Here is a 15593-nt window from a genome sequence, read left to right on the forward strand (position 1 = left end):
CCTCAAATTCTGATTTGAGATTTCGACTCTTTGTGAAGAACCCCAGATCCTGATTTGAGGATCTGAATCTTTTCTGAGAACCTCAAGTTCTGATGGTTTTGAGCATCTGAATCTTTTTGGAGAACCTCAGATTCTGATGTTGTGAGGATTTAAAGTTTTTTTGAGAACCTCAAATTCTGAGTTAAGTATTTGAGTCTTTTGGGAGAATCTCAAGTTCTGATGGTTTGAGGATTTGAGTATTTTTGGAGAACCTGAAATTCTGATTTAAGTATTTGAGCTTTTGGGAGAACCTGAAATTGGTATTTTGAGGATCAGAGTCTTTTTAGGAGAATCTCCAATTTCGATGGTTTAAGGACTTCAGTGTCTTTGAAGAACCGCAAATTCTGATGTTTTGAGATTTTGACTCTTTTTGAAGAACTTTAAATTCTGATGGTTTGAGGATTTGAATCTTTTTGGAGAACCTCAAATTAGGTAGTTTAGAGGATTTAATGGTTTTTTTTTTTTGGAGAACCTCAAATTCTGATTTGAGATTTTGAGTCTTTTGGGAGAACCTCAGATTCTGATGAAGATTATAGAGTCTTGCTTGGGAAGACTCGAATTCTCAAACCATGAGAATTTTGAGTCTTTTCTGAGAACCTCAAATTCTGATTTGAGGATTTGAAGTTTTTTTTGAGAACTTCAAATTCTGATGGTCTGAGGATTTGAGCCTTTTTGGAGAACCTCAAATTCTCATGGTTGAAAATCTGAGTCTTGGGAGAACCTCAAATTCTGATTTGAGGTCTGAGTCTTTTAGGAGCATCTCAGATTCTGAAGATTGGAATCCTGCCTGGGACCTCAAATCCCAAATTTCCTCTGCCCCAACTGCCCCAGGCTCCCATTGGTGCTGGATTTAGGGAAACTTGGACCGGAGGGTGAGGTCTTCTCCTGAACCCCACCCAGCCAGGCTGAGTCTTTCCTGTTTTCTCACATATTAAAGAAAAATGGTGAATTGTTATTTAAACTGGATACTCATGGAAAATTTCTGCATGGAAAGGGCTGGAACAGGGCAGTGGAGCCCCCATCGCGTGGGGATGTGTGGAGGTGGCACTTGGGGACATTAATCAGTGGTGGCCTTGGCCCTGCTGGGAACAGTTGGATGATCTTACAGGGCTTTTCCAACCTGAACAATTCCACAATTCCATTAAATTTTCCAGCCACCAGCAAAGCAAGAAGCGAGAAACAAACCCAACAGCCTTTGAAGAGGATACAGATTTATTTCACTTTAAAAAAAAACCAACCCAAAGCCCACCCTAAACCCAACCAGCCACCCCAAAAGCGGCCGGGCTCCTTCCCTTTTCCAGCCTCTGCTAAAAAATAGGTGCTCTGATCTCTACACACACATACTAATCAGCGGCCCCAGCCTGGAGGGGGGGCCTGGATTAATTAATATTGGCTAACAAGGCCCTTCTGCCTGGACCTTTCCTCTTCTGTCCTCCAGCAGGAAGGGAATTGCTGCCTGAGACTCCATAAATATTCCAAACACACTGATCACACCGGGAAGTTTAAAAAAATCCCCCTGACAGCAACAAACAACCTATGGTTGATGTGTTGGGAGTGAAAAGGACGTGGTTAAAAAAAAAGGGGAATGCCCAAATCCCCCAAATGTTGTTGGGGACAACATGCAAGGTCTTGGAGAGGAGTGGTGACCCAGAGTACGCACAGGGTGTTACACCTGGGAGCAGCTCCGTGTCACCTCTGCTCAATCCCTGGATCCAACATTCCCTGGATAAAATGACCCCTGGATCCAACATTCCCTGGATAAAATGACCCCTGGATCCAACAATTCCTGGATAAAATAGTCCCTGGATCCTACAATCCCTGGATAAAACAATCCCTGGACCTTGAGTTATGGCTCCAGTGTTTCTCTGCCGTGTTTGATCCCTGAACCAGGGATCCCTGAACCTCACCAGTTACTCCGTGTTCCTAAAATCCTTCATCCCGAATTTCTGTTGGCTTCCCCACCTCCCCAGTCCCAGCTGAAGCTCCATGGGAAGAGCTGGGAAGATGAAAATCAGTGATTAATAAAGGATTTGCCTCTTTCTGGGTCCTCCCTGGAGCCACCACAGATAGTGGGAACAACACCTGACCTACACCAGGTCACCCTCCCCATCTACAAAATCCCTGGAAAAATCCCATGGCACTTGAAATTCAGCTTCTTCAGGCTCAGGAAAAATGGAAACTGGGAAAAAAAAAATCCTTCAGGCCCTCAGGATGGAGCTGCAGGTCCTGGCAGCACCACGCTGGCTCTGCCCAGGATGGAGTTCCCTTTTCCCACACTGGGATTTGGGGCTGGGACTAAAGCAGTGCTGCCAGCACAGCATGGGGCCTTTCCCTTTTCCCACTCTGCCTCCCAGCAAGGATGTGGCCACGGAAAGCTGGGAAGGGGATTATTATCCCAGACAGCGGATCAAAATCAGCAGTAAAAATAGAGGCAAGCAGTTTTGGGAAGGTGACTTTGGCTCAGGGAAGGCCTGGGAAGGAAGTGCTGCTGCCTTTCCATCACTTTGGGATTTTTTTCCCGTTGTTTTTCCTTTGCTATTAAACCACCTTTATCCCTCCTGGATGCCTCAACTGTCCCAGGTGAGCAGGGGCAGCAGCAGCACCATGGGAACAAGGTGCTGCTCCAGGAAAACTGCTGGAAAACCAACCAGAGGCGACAGTGAGGGATAGGGAGCCTGTGCCAGGCTGACAGAAAAGCCATCAGGAAGCTAATCCCAAGGGATGGGAGAAGAACTGGGAAAGGGAGAGTAAACCCAGCCCTCCCAGGATCCACTGGGCAGATGGGGAGCTCCAGCTGGGGCTGGATCCCACATTCTCCCAGCACAGGGATCCCACTGGAATTGGGCTCAGCCATCAGCTCCAGACACCGGGACAATTAAATGACGGCTGATCCAAGCCATCCGCACAAAAGCTGGGCTCCCAACAAAGCTGTGGGTGAGCTTTTCCTTAAAAAAGGGTTATTCCAATGGAAAAAAAAAAAAGAAAAAAAAAAAAAAAAAAAAAAAAAAAAAAAAAAAAAAAAAAAAAGAAAAAAACTGGAATCAAAAGGGGTCACTTAAAAATGCCATCTGGCAAAAAATCACCGGATTGTTCCTCCATGATCCATTCCCAAAGTCATCCCAGGAGCTTGGCACAGCCAACACCTCCCCTGTTATAAAAACACCCCCTGGGAGGGGCTTCTCCCTGCTGCTCTGCTCTGGAAAACAACAACAAAAATCCCTGCAGGGAAAAATCCCTGGATTCACTGCTCCTTGTGCCTCCTCCTCCTCCTGAGGAGGCTGTTCCACACCTCCGTGTACATCAGGGTGCCCACGAAGACGAAGGCAGTGCCCAGCCAGTGCCAGCCCGTGAAGGGGTTCTGGAAGTAGAGGATGGAGAAGATGAGGCTGACGAACTTCCGGAGCGTCACCACCAGGGTGACGGTGAGGGACGTGCACTCCGTGGTCAGGATGAACACGCCGCGGATGCAGACGTACCTGGGGCAACAGGTTAAGGGGTGGAGATGATTGGGGATTCCCTCTGGGAATGGGGAGGAGCAGGGAGATGGGCAGCCTGGAGTGGATAGGGGAAAGCCCCTCCTGGGATCAGCTGGAACAGGACACTACAAACTCAGGGACATCCCAAATCTCCCAGTTCCCCCAGTGTTGGCCAAGGGTGACAATCCCTGCCACAGAGCCAAGGGAAGCTCCAAACTCCTCCATTCCCATGGAGCAGAAGTCCCAGAATCACAGAACAAACCAGGCTGGAGAAGACCTTTGAGATCATCGAGTCCAACCTAAAAAACAAAGTTCCCTTTCCCCAGATTTCTGGAGTTTCACCAAGAGCATCTCCCGAGTGCAGGGAAGACTCCAAGGGTTTAGGAACCCAGCCCCAATCCTGCTTTACCCCACTGGGATAAAGGATAAAGGATACTGGGTGATGACGTTCATGAGGAGGTAGAACCACATGATTGGCAGGGTCAGGCCGATCACCGGCACCTGGAACAGCTCTGCAGGGAAAAAGGATTGGGATGAGGTCCCTGCTGGAGGAATCCCCCTCTCCTTCCCAGGACTAACCAAGATCCAGGGCTCCCTGCAGCCTTACTGCTTGGAATTCCAGAGGGAAGAATGGAAAATAAGGAAAAATTGGGGAAAATATTGGGAGAAAAGCTCTGTCTTGCTCTCCTGTGTCAAAGCTCTCATGCTGGAGGAATCCACTCTGTTCCCATGGGAAATCCTGGGGGAGCACCAGCAAAAAACAAATCCCAGCAGGTCCATGTTTACATCCCTTATTGAGGATTAGGTCCTGGAACTCTCATTTTTGAGCTACCACCTTCCTTTTCCCAGGGATCACTCTTGGATGTGGCTGGTGTGTGTGGGAATTAGTAAGAAACTTGGGCTTTCAGCATGGAATCACGGAATGGTGACTTAAATTTCACCCTCTGCCATGGACAGCGACACCTTCCACTATCCCAGACTGCTCCAAGCCTCATCCAGCCTGGCCTTGGACACTTCCAGGGATCCAAGGACAGCCACAGCTTTTCTGGGAATTCTCCATCCCAGCCCATCCCACCCTCCCAGCCAAGAATTCCTTCCTGCAAATCCCTCAAAATTCCAAGGGCTTGCAACACCCCAAGATTCCAGCATGCACAACTGCAGGAAGGAAGGTTCCCAGAGGGATTTTCCAGAGGACAGGGAAGCCCAGGAGCAGGGACCCCTCAGCACAGCACTCACCAGACTGATTGAAGAGCACGGCGTGCTGGTAAATGTTGGGAGCCAGGAGCAGGAATCCAGGGAGTGGCAAGGCGTGCTGAGGGGGAGAAACAAATCCATGGTGGGATCAGGGAATGGGAATCCAGCCCAATTCCCTGCTGGAAAGCAGCTGGATCAGAGCACTGCTCCATCCTGGCAGTGTGGGATCCTTTTTGTGCCCAATCCAGAGGTAGAAGGGACCCTGGAGCAGGGGAAAGCCCCAGGGACTCACATTGTAGAACAGAGCTTCCTTGGAGTGCTTCCCGAATTTCTGGTACAGAGTCTCCTGGAAAATTCCCATCCTGGCAGACATCAGCAGGGCAAAGGTGAGGGCAGCAATACCTGCAAGGGAAGCACAGCCCTGCAAATTCGACTCACCAAATCTGACTTTCAGGGGGACAAAAAGAAAAAAAAACAACAAACCTCAAAATGCCCAGACTTGATAAGAAAACTGATAACGATTCTGGGCTTTAATTAGAGTCTGAGATCCAAGAGATCCGAGATCCCAAAAATACCAGGGGTGCAGTTTGTGCTGCTACTGATTATAATCAATCCTGCAGCTTCAACTCACCAAATCTGACTTTCAAGAGGACAAAAAAACCCCCAAACCACCCAGACTTGATTAGAAAACTGATAACAATTCTGGGCTTTGATTACAGATTGAGATTTCAGAGATCTCTTAAAAATACCAGGGATGCAGTTTGGGCCTGATAATAATCTGATATTAATCAATCTCCTTTTGCTCCCATCCCTGCCCAGTTCTCCCAGCCAAGATCACTTCCACATTCATCCCCAGCTCTCCACTCTTGGAACAGTTGCTCCCTCCTGCATAAAACAAACCAGGTTTTCCCAGAATTTCCTCATCTTGGAGTACAGAATCCTGCAAAATCCTTGTGCCTCTTGAGTGACCTCAGCCTTTCAATCTTCTATTCACAGGAAATTTCAAACTTTCCAGAGCAGAAATTGTATCTTTATTTGGATTCTGCAGAGCTGAGGATACAGGTGGAGGATAAATATTCCTCTTATTTCCCAGCTGATTACTGATAATAATCAATCCCAGGTTTGCCAAAGAGTCACCAACAGACCCAGGGTGGAGGCAGAAAACCAGACTCTAAAGCCTCCTCTGTGAGATCTTGACCTGGAGCAGCCCCAGCCCCTCTCCCTCTCTGCTCCAGGCAGGGCTGCTTTTGCCAAGAGAATTCAGGAATCCTGCCAGTATCCCAGAAATGTGGCTCCCACATACCCAGCAACCACCAGAGGAAAGCCTGGGGTCCATCCTCTGCTTTTAAGCTGGAGTCAGATGCCTGAAAGGAGACAAAAGAGTCACCAGGAGCCACCAGGTCCCTGCAGCTGCCCAAGACCTCCCTCCTGTCCTGCCTGAGCAGGGCTGGGAGCAGCCACAGGCTTCCCACCCTGCTCCAGGGAATGCAGAGATTCCAGCAAAAAAGTGTCAGGAGTCTGATCAAATCAGGATTTTTCCTGAAAGGAACGGCCTGGTTTGATGAGACTCAACTCTTTTAACCACAAAAGTCATCAGTGTCACTATTCCAGCTCTCAAAGCCAACCCCATTCCCAGGTTCCCGTGTCCCCATCCCAGGGATGATTTCATAGAAAAGAACAAGAGTTCTGGCCAAGCTCTAGTCAGGAGCTAAAACCAGCCCTAAAACCAGGCTTGTGGTCAATAAATTGAGGGCACAATTCCAGCTTGAGTCGCCTCAGCTCTTTCCCTCAGTGCTTCAGGGAAAAGTCAGATCATTCACCTTTGCCACAACCGTCACCTCTATGCCAAAATTCCAGCCCTGGATTAACCCAGAGCCAAGGCTGCAGAGCCCAGCCCTCCCTGAGCCACTCTGAGGATAAAAAGCTCTGGAATGATGGGGAGTTTGGAGCTTTGACAGCTCCCTTTCCTTCCCAACCTCTCCGAGCTGGATTAAGTGCAGCCAATTTTAACTTGGCCACCACTTTGTGCCATTTTTTTTGTCATCAGCTGACAGGGTCAGGCTGTGGGTGCTGCCCCAGGAAAAGTTCTGTGTTCCACATGGATTTGCTTCCCTCCCTCCTGCTCTCCAAGCACACGCACTTCATTTAAGGGTCAGGCTGGAAGACAGCAGGCCTGCAAAAATCCAGTATGAGAGGAAAAAAAATCCCTTGTGGGATGGAAAAAAGGGAAGATTTCAGATGGCTGAGTTTTGTTTAGGATAGACCTGATCCTGTCAGGATTCAACAGCTTCTTTCTGTTACCTCTGAGGTAAAAAAAAAAAAAAAAAAAAAAAAAAAAAAAAAAGATATTTATTCTCAGCTAAAAAGCAGAGTGAGCTGGTGAAGAGACACCTGGAATTAAATGAAATCCCACATGTCTGTGCATCCAAACCACAGGAAAACAAAACCAAGAGAGGAAAAGCAGATGTAGAGGCAGGAGAGACCTCGTGTCTCCATGAGTAACCAGGCAAAGGGAATCCCTGAGGTCCCCTCCCAGCCCTTACCACTTGTTTTGCAGACATGAAAGTGCAGGTGAAGATGCCCAGGGACACGAGGGCTATGGAGGTGTATTTTGACACGCTGTACCTGCACAGGGGACAAGGGACACGTCACCAACCCCGCCTGGCTCGTGTCCATCCCCTGCCTCCCTGCATCCCTGCTCCAAACCCGGGAGAGCATTCCCACTTCCTAACCCTGGCTGACTCCAGCTCAGCACCTAAAGAAGCTTTTCTCCCAACTTTTATCCCAGTTTATCCCAACATTTATCCCACAGCTCCAGCCTTGACTCTGTGCGGGCACAGCTCAGGGTTATCAGCGTTATCAGTGGGTTATCAATGTGTTATCAGTGGGTTATCAGTGTGTTATCAGTGGGTTATCAGCACTGCTGGAGCCACAATCCCCAGCAGAAAGGAGGCACTGAGCTCCATCCCAGCCACAGCATCCCCCAGGAGCACTTCCAGAAGAGCCAGGAGTGAACACAGAGGCTCCAAATTCTCTCCCCAGCCCATAATTCCATCCAAGAAATGAGGGAGAGGTGGAAATGCCACCTGCAGCTATTCCAGCCTCTCTTCCATGCTTTCTGTCTCGGTTTCCCATCATTAAAATAAGAATATTGAACAGGGAAAGTGATGGCACAAAACACCCACCAGGATTAAGCCCATAGCAGAGCATTCCCTAAAGATATGAATTTTGGGATTTACCTTTTCTTCAGGATGATGATCCCTAGAGCCATGCTTGCTATGAGGGAACCCTGGGGAAAAAAAAAGAAAAAAAAAAAAAAAAAAGAAGGGAAAAGAAAAAACAGGAGGTCACCAGGCCAGAATCCCCCAGATTGGGATGCTCATCCCAAACTCTGTGTGGGCAATGCCAAAACACCAAGAGAAATGGCAGGTTTGAGGCAGGAAAAAGACTGTCAGGGAGAAGGAACAGCTTCCTTAAGGTCAGATACTGGGAAAATTCCTGCCCTGAAAGGGTTTTCTAGCCCAGGGCAGGGGTGGAGTCCCCATCCCTGCAGGGATATTCCAAGCCCTGTGGATGTGGCACTTGGGGATACGGGGCAGTGGTGGCTTTGGCAGGCTTCCAAAGCCTGTCTGAGCCTGTTTCCCTGCCTGTCCATTAAGCTGGAATTTAATGACCAACACCACAAAGTGAAACCTTTGGAGCTGAGCTTTGGAGTGAGGCTGCTCTCCCACCAGCTGGAATTCAGGATTTCCACGGGGGTTTGGTGCTCTCAGGTGGCAGGACACGTGGAGCAGGGGTAATTCCAGCAGAAATGATGGAATGGGAGCCTCAGGAGGAGGAGGAGAAAGAGGAGGAGCAGGAGAAGAAGATGGAGAAGGAGGAGAAGGAAGAGAAGGAGAAAAAGGAGAAAAAGGAGGATGAGAAGGAGGAGGAGGAGGAGAAGGAGGAGGAGGAGGAGAAGGAGGAGGAGAAGGAGAAGGAGAAGGAGAAGGAGAAGGAGAAGGAGAAGGAGAAGGAGAAGGAGAAGGAGAAGGAGAAGAAGGAGAAGAAGAAGAAGGAGAAGGAGAAGAAGGAGAAGAAGAAGAAGAAGAAGGAGAAAGAGGAAGAGAAGAAGGAAAAAGAGGAGCAGGAGGAAGGGGAGCATGAGGAGGAGGACGGGTCTCACCGAGCGGAAGATCATGTGCAGCGGCATGGCGATGTTCAGGTTCAGGGCGTAGTTATTGACCACGCTGACGGTGAAGAACATGGCCACCATGATGAAATAGTTCCTGAAACATGGAAAAATACCTGGGAGTTGTGCAGGAACCTCCTTGGGATGCTGAGAGACCCCTCAGGAATGTGGTCTGTCTGTGTGGTGCACAGACTGGTCTGGAGCAGAGTGGAGCTCCTGGGTCTGTCACCGAGCTCATCCCCAGTGGAGAAATGCAAAATGAATTTGGGTGATTTTCCAGGAAAACTCCCTTCCCCACTCCCACCACACCAAATCACAGAGATAAAAAAGCTCTTTAAGCACAGCAAGCTCTTCCCTGTGCAAAACTCTGCCCCATTCCTGTGACAGGGAAGGATCTGATGGCAATTCCCCATTAACAATTCCTGGTAAACGAATGCATGTTTTATCCAGCCTGACAGCTTCCCAACGTGGCTCTTGCAGATGCTGCAGGATGGATGGGATTTCCACAGGAGAAGTGGAAAAGCCATTGTATGAGAAGCTTTTTTGGAGATTAAGAGAGATCCCAGGCAATTCCTGCTTGGGAAAACGGTGGGATTGTTGTACCTGATGGGGATGGCCGGGCGCTTCCTCCCGAAGTCGGCCTCGAAGATGAAACCTTCCACGGCAATGAACAGGAACTGGGAGAAGGTCACGATGTTCCCACATCCTGGGAACTCCCTGCAGCCAGGGAGAGACAAGGATCAGCGGAAAATCAGAGAAAAAAAATGACAACAGGCCTGCAGAAATCCAGCCTGAAAGGCAACAATCTCCTGTGGGATGGAAAGAGGGAAGATTTCCCACGGCTGAATTTTGTTTAGGATTCACCTGATCCTGTCAGGATTCAACAGCTTCTTTCTGTTACCCCAGAGGCCAAAATGAAGAGATCTATTCCCAGCAAAAAAAAAAAGCAGTGAACAGGTGAAGGGACACCTGGAATTAAATGAAATCCCACATGTGTGTGCATCCAAACCACAGGAAAATAAAACCAAGAGAGGAAAAGCAGATGTAGAGGCAGGAGAGACCTCGTGTCTCCGTGAATAACCAGCCAAAACACTGGGATCCAATAAAAGGAGGCAGCAGCTCCTTATCCCAGAGCCAGAATCACCCTCGAGAGGTTTTAACTCAGGGTTTGTTCACCTGAGCTTGCGCAAACATCTGCAGGGAGCCTTTCCTCAAACGTTTCCCAAGAGGAACTGAGCAGCCAATTCAGAAAGTGAAAGAATAAATTGCTGGATCTTCTTCTTTCTCACGGGGAGTGGCTTTAGGAGGACTCTGTCCCTTCCTAAAAGCTGCTGGGTTTGTTAGAGGTCAGGCAGCCTCTAACAAACCCAGGGAATCTGGGAATGAGGGAATCTGCCTCTCCAGGAGGAAAAGGCAGCTGGAAATTCAATACTCCTCATCCCGGCTGCAGGAGGGAAGTGCCAAGGTCAGGTCTGTGCTGGCAGAGTGTCCCTGGTTCAGATTTGCTCAATTTCTTCTAAAAAGGCTTCAGCTCCCCTGGGATTTCTGGATGTCAAAAAACAAAGAAAACAAACCCAAACTCTGGTTGTGGGTTCCTGAAGGGACTAAAACCCCTCACAGGAGCCCAAAAAAGCCCTGGCAGTGAATCCACGTAACATCCACGGATCTTGTTAATGTGACACCAAACTCCACAAGGCTTCCAAACCCACAAAATTCTGTCTGAGCTCAAACGGGACCCTCTGAATCCCTTTTTGTCCCCCCCTTGGAGGGACCCAGGAATGCAGAAACGCCACCACCTCTGAGCAAAGCAAGGTTTGTGTCTATCCTGCGGGAACAGGAATTCCAACGAAGAATTCAAACAAAGCCTCCCCTGCACCCTGATCCTCCCTAAGGAGCTCCCAGGGAGCAGGGAAGGATTTCCTGGGATGCAGAAGCTCCGAGGAGGCTGTGACAGGGCAGATAATGAGAAAACTCCCGGGAGATAGAGGGATTTAGGGAATCTTTCGATTTTTGTTTTTTTTCTGGTGCAAGACAGAAACTGAGGCTAAAGATTCCTGGGAGAGTCCTGCTCCTCATGGAACACGCTGTCCCTGGATGCAGTTTGGCAGGATTCATGCTGGGAGATGCCCTGGAAAACAGGAATTTCCAAGCTGCCTCCTCCAAATTCTTCTCTGTCACCCCACAGAGCTGTCAGGAGCAGCTGGGGAACGCAGGGCTGACCCAACAGCACCTGGAAAAATCTCCTTTTCCCTGCTTTTTCCAGGGCCTCTCCCCTCTGCCAATTCCCACATTTCTCCCAGCTTCATTATCTGTCAAACATCAACCCGGGGCTGAAAGGTCCAAAAGTTCCTCAGAGAAAGGGAAGTGACCTTGAAGAGAAAAAATGGAAGCTCAAAGGATTGCAGATCTTATCTCCAGCCTTTTCTCCAACCTTTCGCCTCCAGAGGGGACCACAAGGATCCTGCAAACGTGGGATGACCCAAGGCTGCTCCGAGCACTGGCCTTTGCCTCCTCCCACGCCACAGATCCCTGGACATCACCCCACTTGGTCAGCAGTGTTGGCACTCAGGGGTTTGTGCTGCCTGATAAGAGACAGATAAGAAAGGGCCTCTTCTTTGGCTCAGATACACCTAAAAAACGAGATCAGTCTGGATCTGAAAAGAATCCTCCCAGCACAAAGTTTCTCTGCTCCCTCTCCTACTTCACCACATGGATAGGGAGAAAAATCTGATTTTTGGGCCTGATTTACATCCCTTCCACAGCAATTTAAGCGCCTTAAATTAAGACATTTGAGATCTCTTGTTCTGCCTCCATAGCCCAGCTGAAATATTTCTGTCCTCTCCTCTTCACACATCTGAAGTCTTTTGTCTGCTCTGTGGCATTTCCAGACTTCTCATTCCTTTATTTCCCTTATAAATCCTGAGCAAATTTCTTCCCCGTCACCTTTGTAACTCCTTCACCAGCCTGGTCACTGCTTTTTCCTGGGATTCTGCTCCAGGATTTTGCTTTTTGTGGGAATATCCATCTGCAGGAGGAACTTTTCCTTCCAGAACCCAACAAAATCATTGGTGTTATCCCAATTTTGGGACTAAAGGTGAGCAGGGCAAATAAAAGGCACAGGAACGGAGCTGTTAGGAGTGGAGGAATTTTTAAAGTGGATGGGAGGGGTTGCTTAAAAGAAGGTCTTGTGTGAAAAGCAGCTTTTCCTTGATGTCTGCAACTGGACTCCAGGAATTTGCTGCTCTGGAGTTTAGTCTCCTTTGAATAATTCAGTCTTTGAACAGGGCCAAATGTTTTGGTTTAAGGTTTGCTTGGAGGAGACACGACTGGCAAAAAGCCAGATCCAAAGGGATTTTTTTTTTTTTTTTTTTTTTGCTTCCAGAGGGTTCATCCCTCTTTTGTCACTGATGCTGCAACACAAACCAGGCAGGAAAAACAAAGTTCGGAGTAATCCCTGAAAGACAACACCTTACACAAGGTCTCTTCTTCCAGGAACTGCTTCTTGATTTATCTAGGCATTGTGCAACTTGCTGTGAAGGCACCTGAATCCCGGTTTGGAGCAAATATCCCAACTGCTGGATTTTGTAATCCTTTTCTCCCTTAATAATCCGGGATTCTGCTGGGCTGGGAGGGAGTAAGGGCTGGTTTTGAAAGCTGAAATGCATTGAGGGCTCAGGGGGTGCAGCCCCACACTGACTCACTGGGGCTTTACACACCAAACAAGTTCAGGCGTCTCTTTTTTTCCACTTCCCAGCCCTTTCCCATGCCCTTCCAGCCTTCCTCCATCAGGGTGAGGACGGTGAGATCCCCAAAACCATTAACGTGAGGAAGCTGAGATCTTAAAACCATCAGGGTGAGGACGGTGAGATCCCAAAACCATCAGGGTGAGGACGGTGAGATCCCAAAACTATCAGGGTGAGGACGGTGAGATCCCAAACCCATCAGCCTCCAGTCTGGGAATTCAAGGGGACTCGGTGACTCTGCAGCGAGTGCAGATTCCCAGGATCGCATTTCCCGATGGAAAACATTCCCTGCAGTGGCCAGGGACAGCTCCTGCACGGCTTTTCCCCGGGATGGGATGGGGACACGGCGGTCCTTGTGCCCGTGGAGAGGGGACATCCCCCGTGCCCGGACAGGCCACCCACACGGCTCACACCGAGGGGACAACCCCAGAACAGCCCCAAACCCCATCCGGCCGGGACACGAGGCGACGATCCAGGTCTGGGCTCACCACTGAGGAACCCCGAGGCCTGAGGGGGTAAAACCCTCTCAGCGCCAGCCGCGGGCTCCCCCGCACCCCAAATCCCCCCAAAACCCGCCCCGATACCGCGGCTGCCGCGTCCCCTCACAAACGCCGAGGCCTCGCCCCGATCCCATCGGAATGAGCTCCCTGACCCTTTATCCGCCCCTAAATCCTCTCCGCGGCCCCGCACCTGGCCAGCAGCTCCAGGAACACCACGTTGCTGCAGCAGCCGCCGAACACCAGCCCCACCGCCACGGCCGGGTGCATGGTGTCGCTCCGGGCAACGCGGCGGCGTCCCGGGCCGCGCCCGCATCCCGATCCCGGGACACTGCCCCGCTGCCGGCCCCGGCCCCGCCGCCCCCGCTTCCTCCGGCCGCCGCTAGTCAGCCGGGACTACAACTCCCGGCAGGCCCCGCGCCGCCTCAGCGCCGCTCCCGGCGGTGGCCCCGCCGCGGGGCACGATGGGAGTTGTAGTTCTGGGTAAAAGGTGTCATGGCGGCGCTGAGGTGGCGACAGGAGGAGGCGCGTCTCAAGCGCTGTTTGTGGTGAGGAGCAGCCCGTAATTGACTTTTTGGGGTTGTTTGGTGACCCCAAAACGCCAGTTTGAGGCAGCTCCTGAGGGTTCCGTGCCAAAGAATTCTTTCGCTGTTCAAAATAATAATTATTATTGCAAGGCTGGGAGAGCTGGGAATGTTCCCCTGGAGAGGAGAAGGCTCCAGGGAGAGCTCAGAGCCCTGCCAGGGCCCAAAGGGGCTCCAGGAGAGATGCAGAGGGGCTGGGGACAAGGGCTGCAGGGACAGGACACAGGGAATGGCTTCCCACTGCCACAGGGCACGGCTGGATGGGATCTTGGGAACTGGGAATTCCTGGCTGGGCTGGAATTGGCAGAGCAGCTGTGGCTGCCCCTGGATCCCTGGCAGTGGCCAAGGCCAGGCTGGACACTGGGGCTGGGAGCAGCCTGGGACAGTGGAAGGTGTCCCTGCCATGGCAGAGGGTGGCACTGGAGGGGCTTTAAGATCTCTTCCCACCCAAAAAAATCCATAAATCCATCATGGGTGGAATTTCCAGTTCTAAGGTTTTGTGGAATCCCCTCAAAATCATCTCTCCTTAGTCTGTGATCAGTAGAAACCACATCAACTGAAAAGTGGGAATTCCATCCTACAGATAGTTCCTTTTCAATCCATTTTTCATCTGAATCAGACCCTAATATATTTTCTTTTATCTTTGAATACCTCAGGTGTGAAATCCTATGAACAGATTCCAAAGAGCCACAATCACTCCAATAATGAAGTGCTGCTTTTTTTTGTGACTTCTAGAGTATGTGGATGAAACCTTGGCAGCTCCTCTGCTGCTCAAAGCTGCTAAAGACAGGGTAAAACTGCCAGAATTACCTACCTACCTACCTTTCTTTCCTTCTTTCCTTCTTTCTTTTCCTTCTCTCCTTCTTTCTTTCCTTCTTTCTTTTCCTTCTCTCCTTCCTTCTTTTCCTTCCTTCCTTTTTTTTTTTTTTTTTCTCTCACTGTTAGAGTTTTTGGGCTTTCTGACTCCAGGCTGGAGATCCCAAGGTTTCAAATTCTTACCTGGGGGCTGGAAATGGAGATTGATTGGAGCTCCAGGACTTGAAAACCTGGAAACTAAAGCAACAAGAGCCTGATGGGGTTTTTTTGGTTTTTTGTGTTTTTTGGTGTTTTTTTTTTGGTTTTTTTTTTTTTTTGTTTTTTTGTGGTTTTTTTTTTTGGGGGTTTTTTTTTGTGTTTTTTTTTGGTTTTTTTTTTTTTGATATCTCTGGGCTTTTGCCTGCAGATAGAAACCCTGCACTCTCTTGATGAAATCATACCAAAATCTGGGAATTTGGAGCCTCCTGTGTGACATTTCTGGGTATTTTGGCAGGAAACAATTCTTTGGGGGTTCTGTGAGACCCTGAAAACCCAAAGGTTTTTTGCTGAGCTCTTGCTCTGTATTTAACTGAAGTTCATTGTTCCCACACCTGACAAAATAATTCGGTGCTTTTTGACCCCTCTCTAGGTAGAAATCCTCTAAGTGACTTCCATCAAGCCTTTTTAATTGGTTTATTATTGAATTAAAAAGCACCGTGGCTCATTAGCAGCAAGCAAAGTTGATTTCTGGGCTTTCCTGGCACTTCTTTAACATTTTCAGGCTTTCCTGCTTCCATCCCCTCAGTTCTGCACAGGTCAGGATGATGGATTTTTTTTCTCTTCCCTTTACTAATCAGCTCTTGCTGCATTTGGCCTTTTAATTTTGCTTTCTTGGAGCTTCCAAGGGAGTTTTTTTGGAGGAGGAAATTGAGGTGGTTTGGTTGCCACAAAAAAATGCAGCACTTGGCTCTAAACTGGATTAAAGCCACACAACAGATCAGTGTTTTTGAAGTGCTCCAGTATGAAAATAACCCCAAAATGTCATCTCAGGGAGCTTTTGGGGTTTTTTTGGCCATTTCCTCCCATCCTGTCCC

The 15593-nt window shown here is 49.3% G+C and overlaps 1 protein-coding gene across 1 annotated transcript; it reads right to left on the reverse strand.

The window, feature by feature from the left end:
• Nucleotides 1-1233: 1233 nt before the first annotated feature.
• SLC35B4 (solute carrier family 35 member B4) lies at nucleotides 1234-13505 on the reverse strand. The gene is made up of 10 exons (XM_066318890.1): nucleotides 13314-13505; nucleotides 9484-9597; nucleotides 8875-8977; nucleotides 7949-7998; nucleotides 7253-7334; nucleotides 6013-6073; nucleotides 5002-5111; nucleotides 4752-4827; nucleotides 3952-4027; nucleotides 1234-3515 (listed from the first exon to the last, which is right to left on the reverse strand). Exons 1-10 carry the CDS (start codon nucleotides 13388-13390, stop codon nucleotides 3281-3283), a joined length of 984 nt encoding a protein of 327 aa, XP_066174987.1. The 5' UTR covers nucleotides 13391-13505; the 3' UTR covers nucleotides 1234-3280.
• Nucleotides 13506-15593: the final 2088 nt, after the last annotated feature.

This window comes from Sylvia atricapilla, chromosome 5, assembly GCF_009819655.1.
Source record: "Sylvia atricapilla isolate bSylAtr1 chromosome 5, bSylAtr1.pri, whole genome shotgun sequence".
In the NCBI taxonomy this organism is placed as follows: Eukaryota; Metazoa; Chordata; class Aves; order Passeriformes; family Sylviidae; genus Sylvia; species Sylvia atricapilla.

Coding starts and splice junctions, on each gene's coding strand:
- SLC35B4 (XM_066318890.1), bottom strand. CDS start 13,390: ATGCACCCGGCCGTGGCGGTGGGGCTGGTGTTCGGCGGCTGCTGCAGC. Junction 8,978..9,483: donor CGCCCGGCCATCCCCATCAG/GTACAACAATCC, acceptor TCCATGTTTCAG/GAACTATTTCATCATGGTGG. Junction 4,828..5,001: donor AGGAAGCTCTGTTCTACAAT/GTGAGTCCCTGG, acceptor TCTCCCCCTCAG/CACGCCTTGCCACTCCCTGG.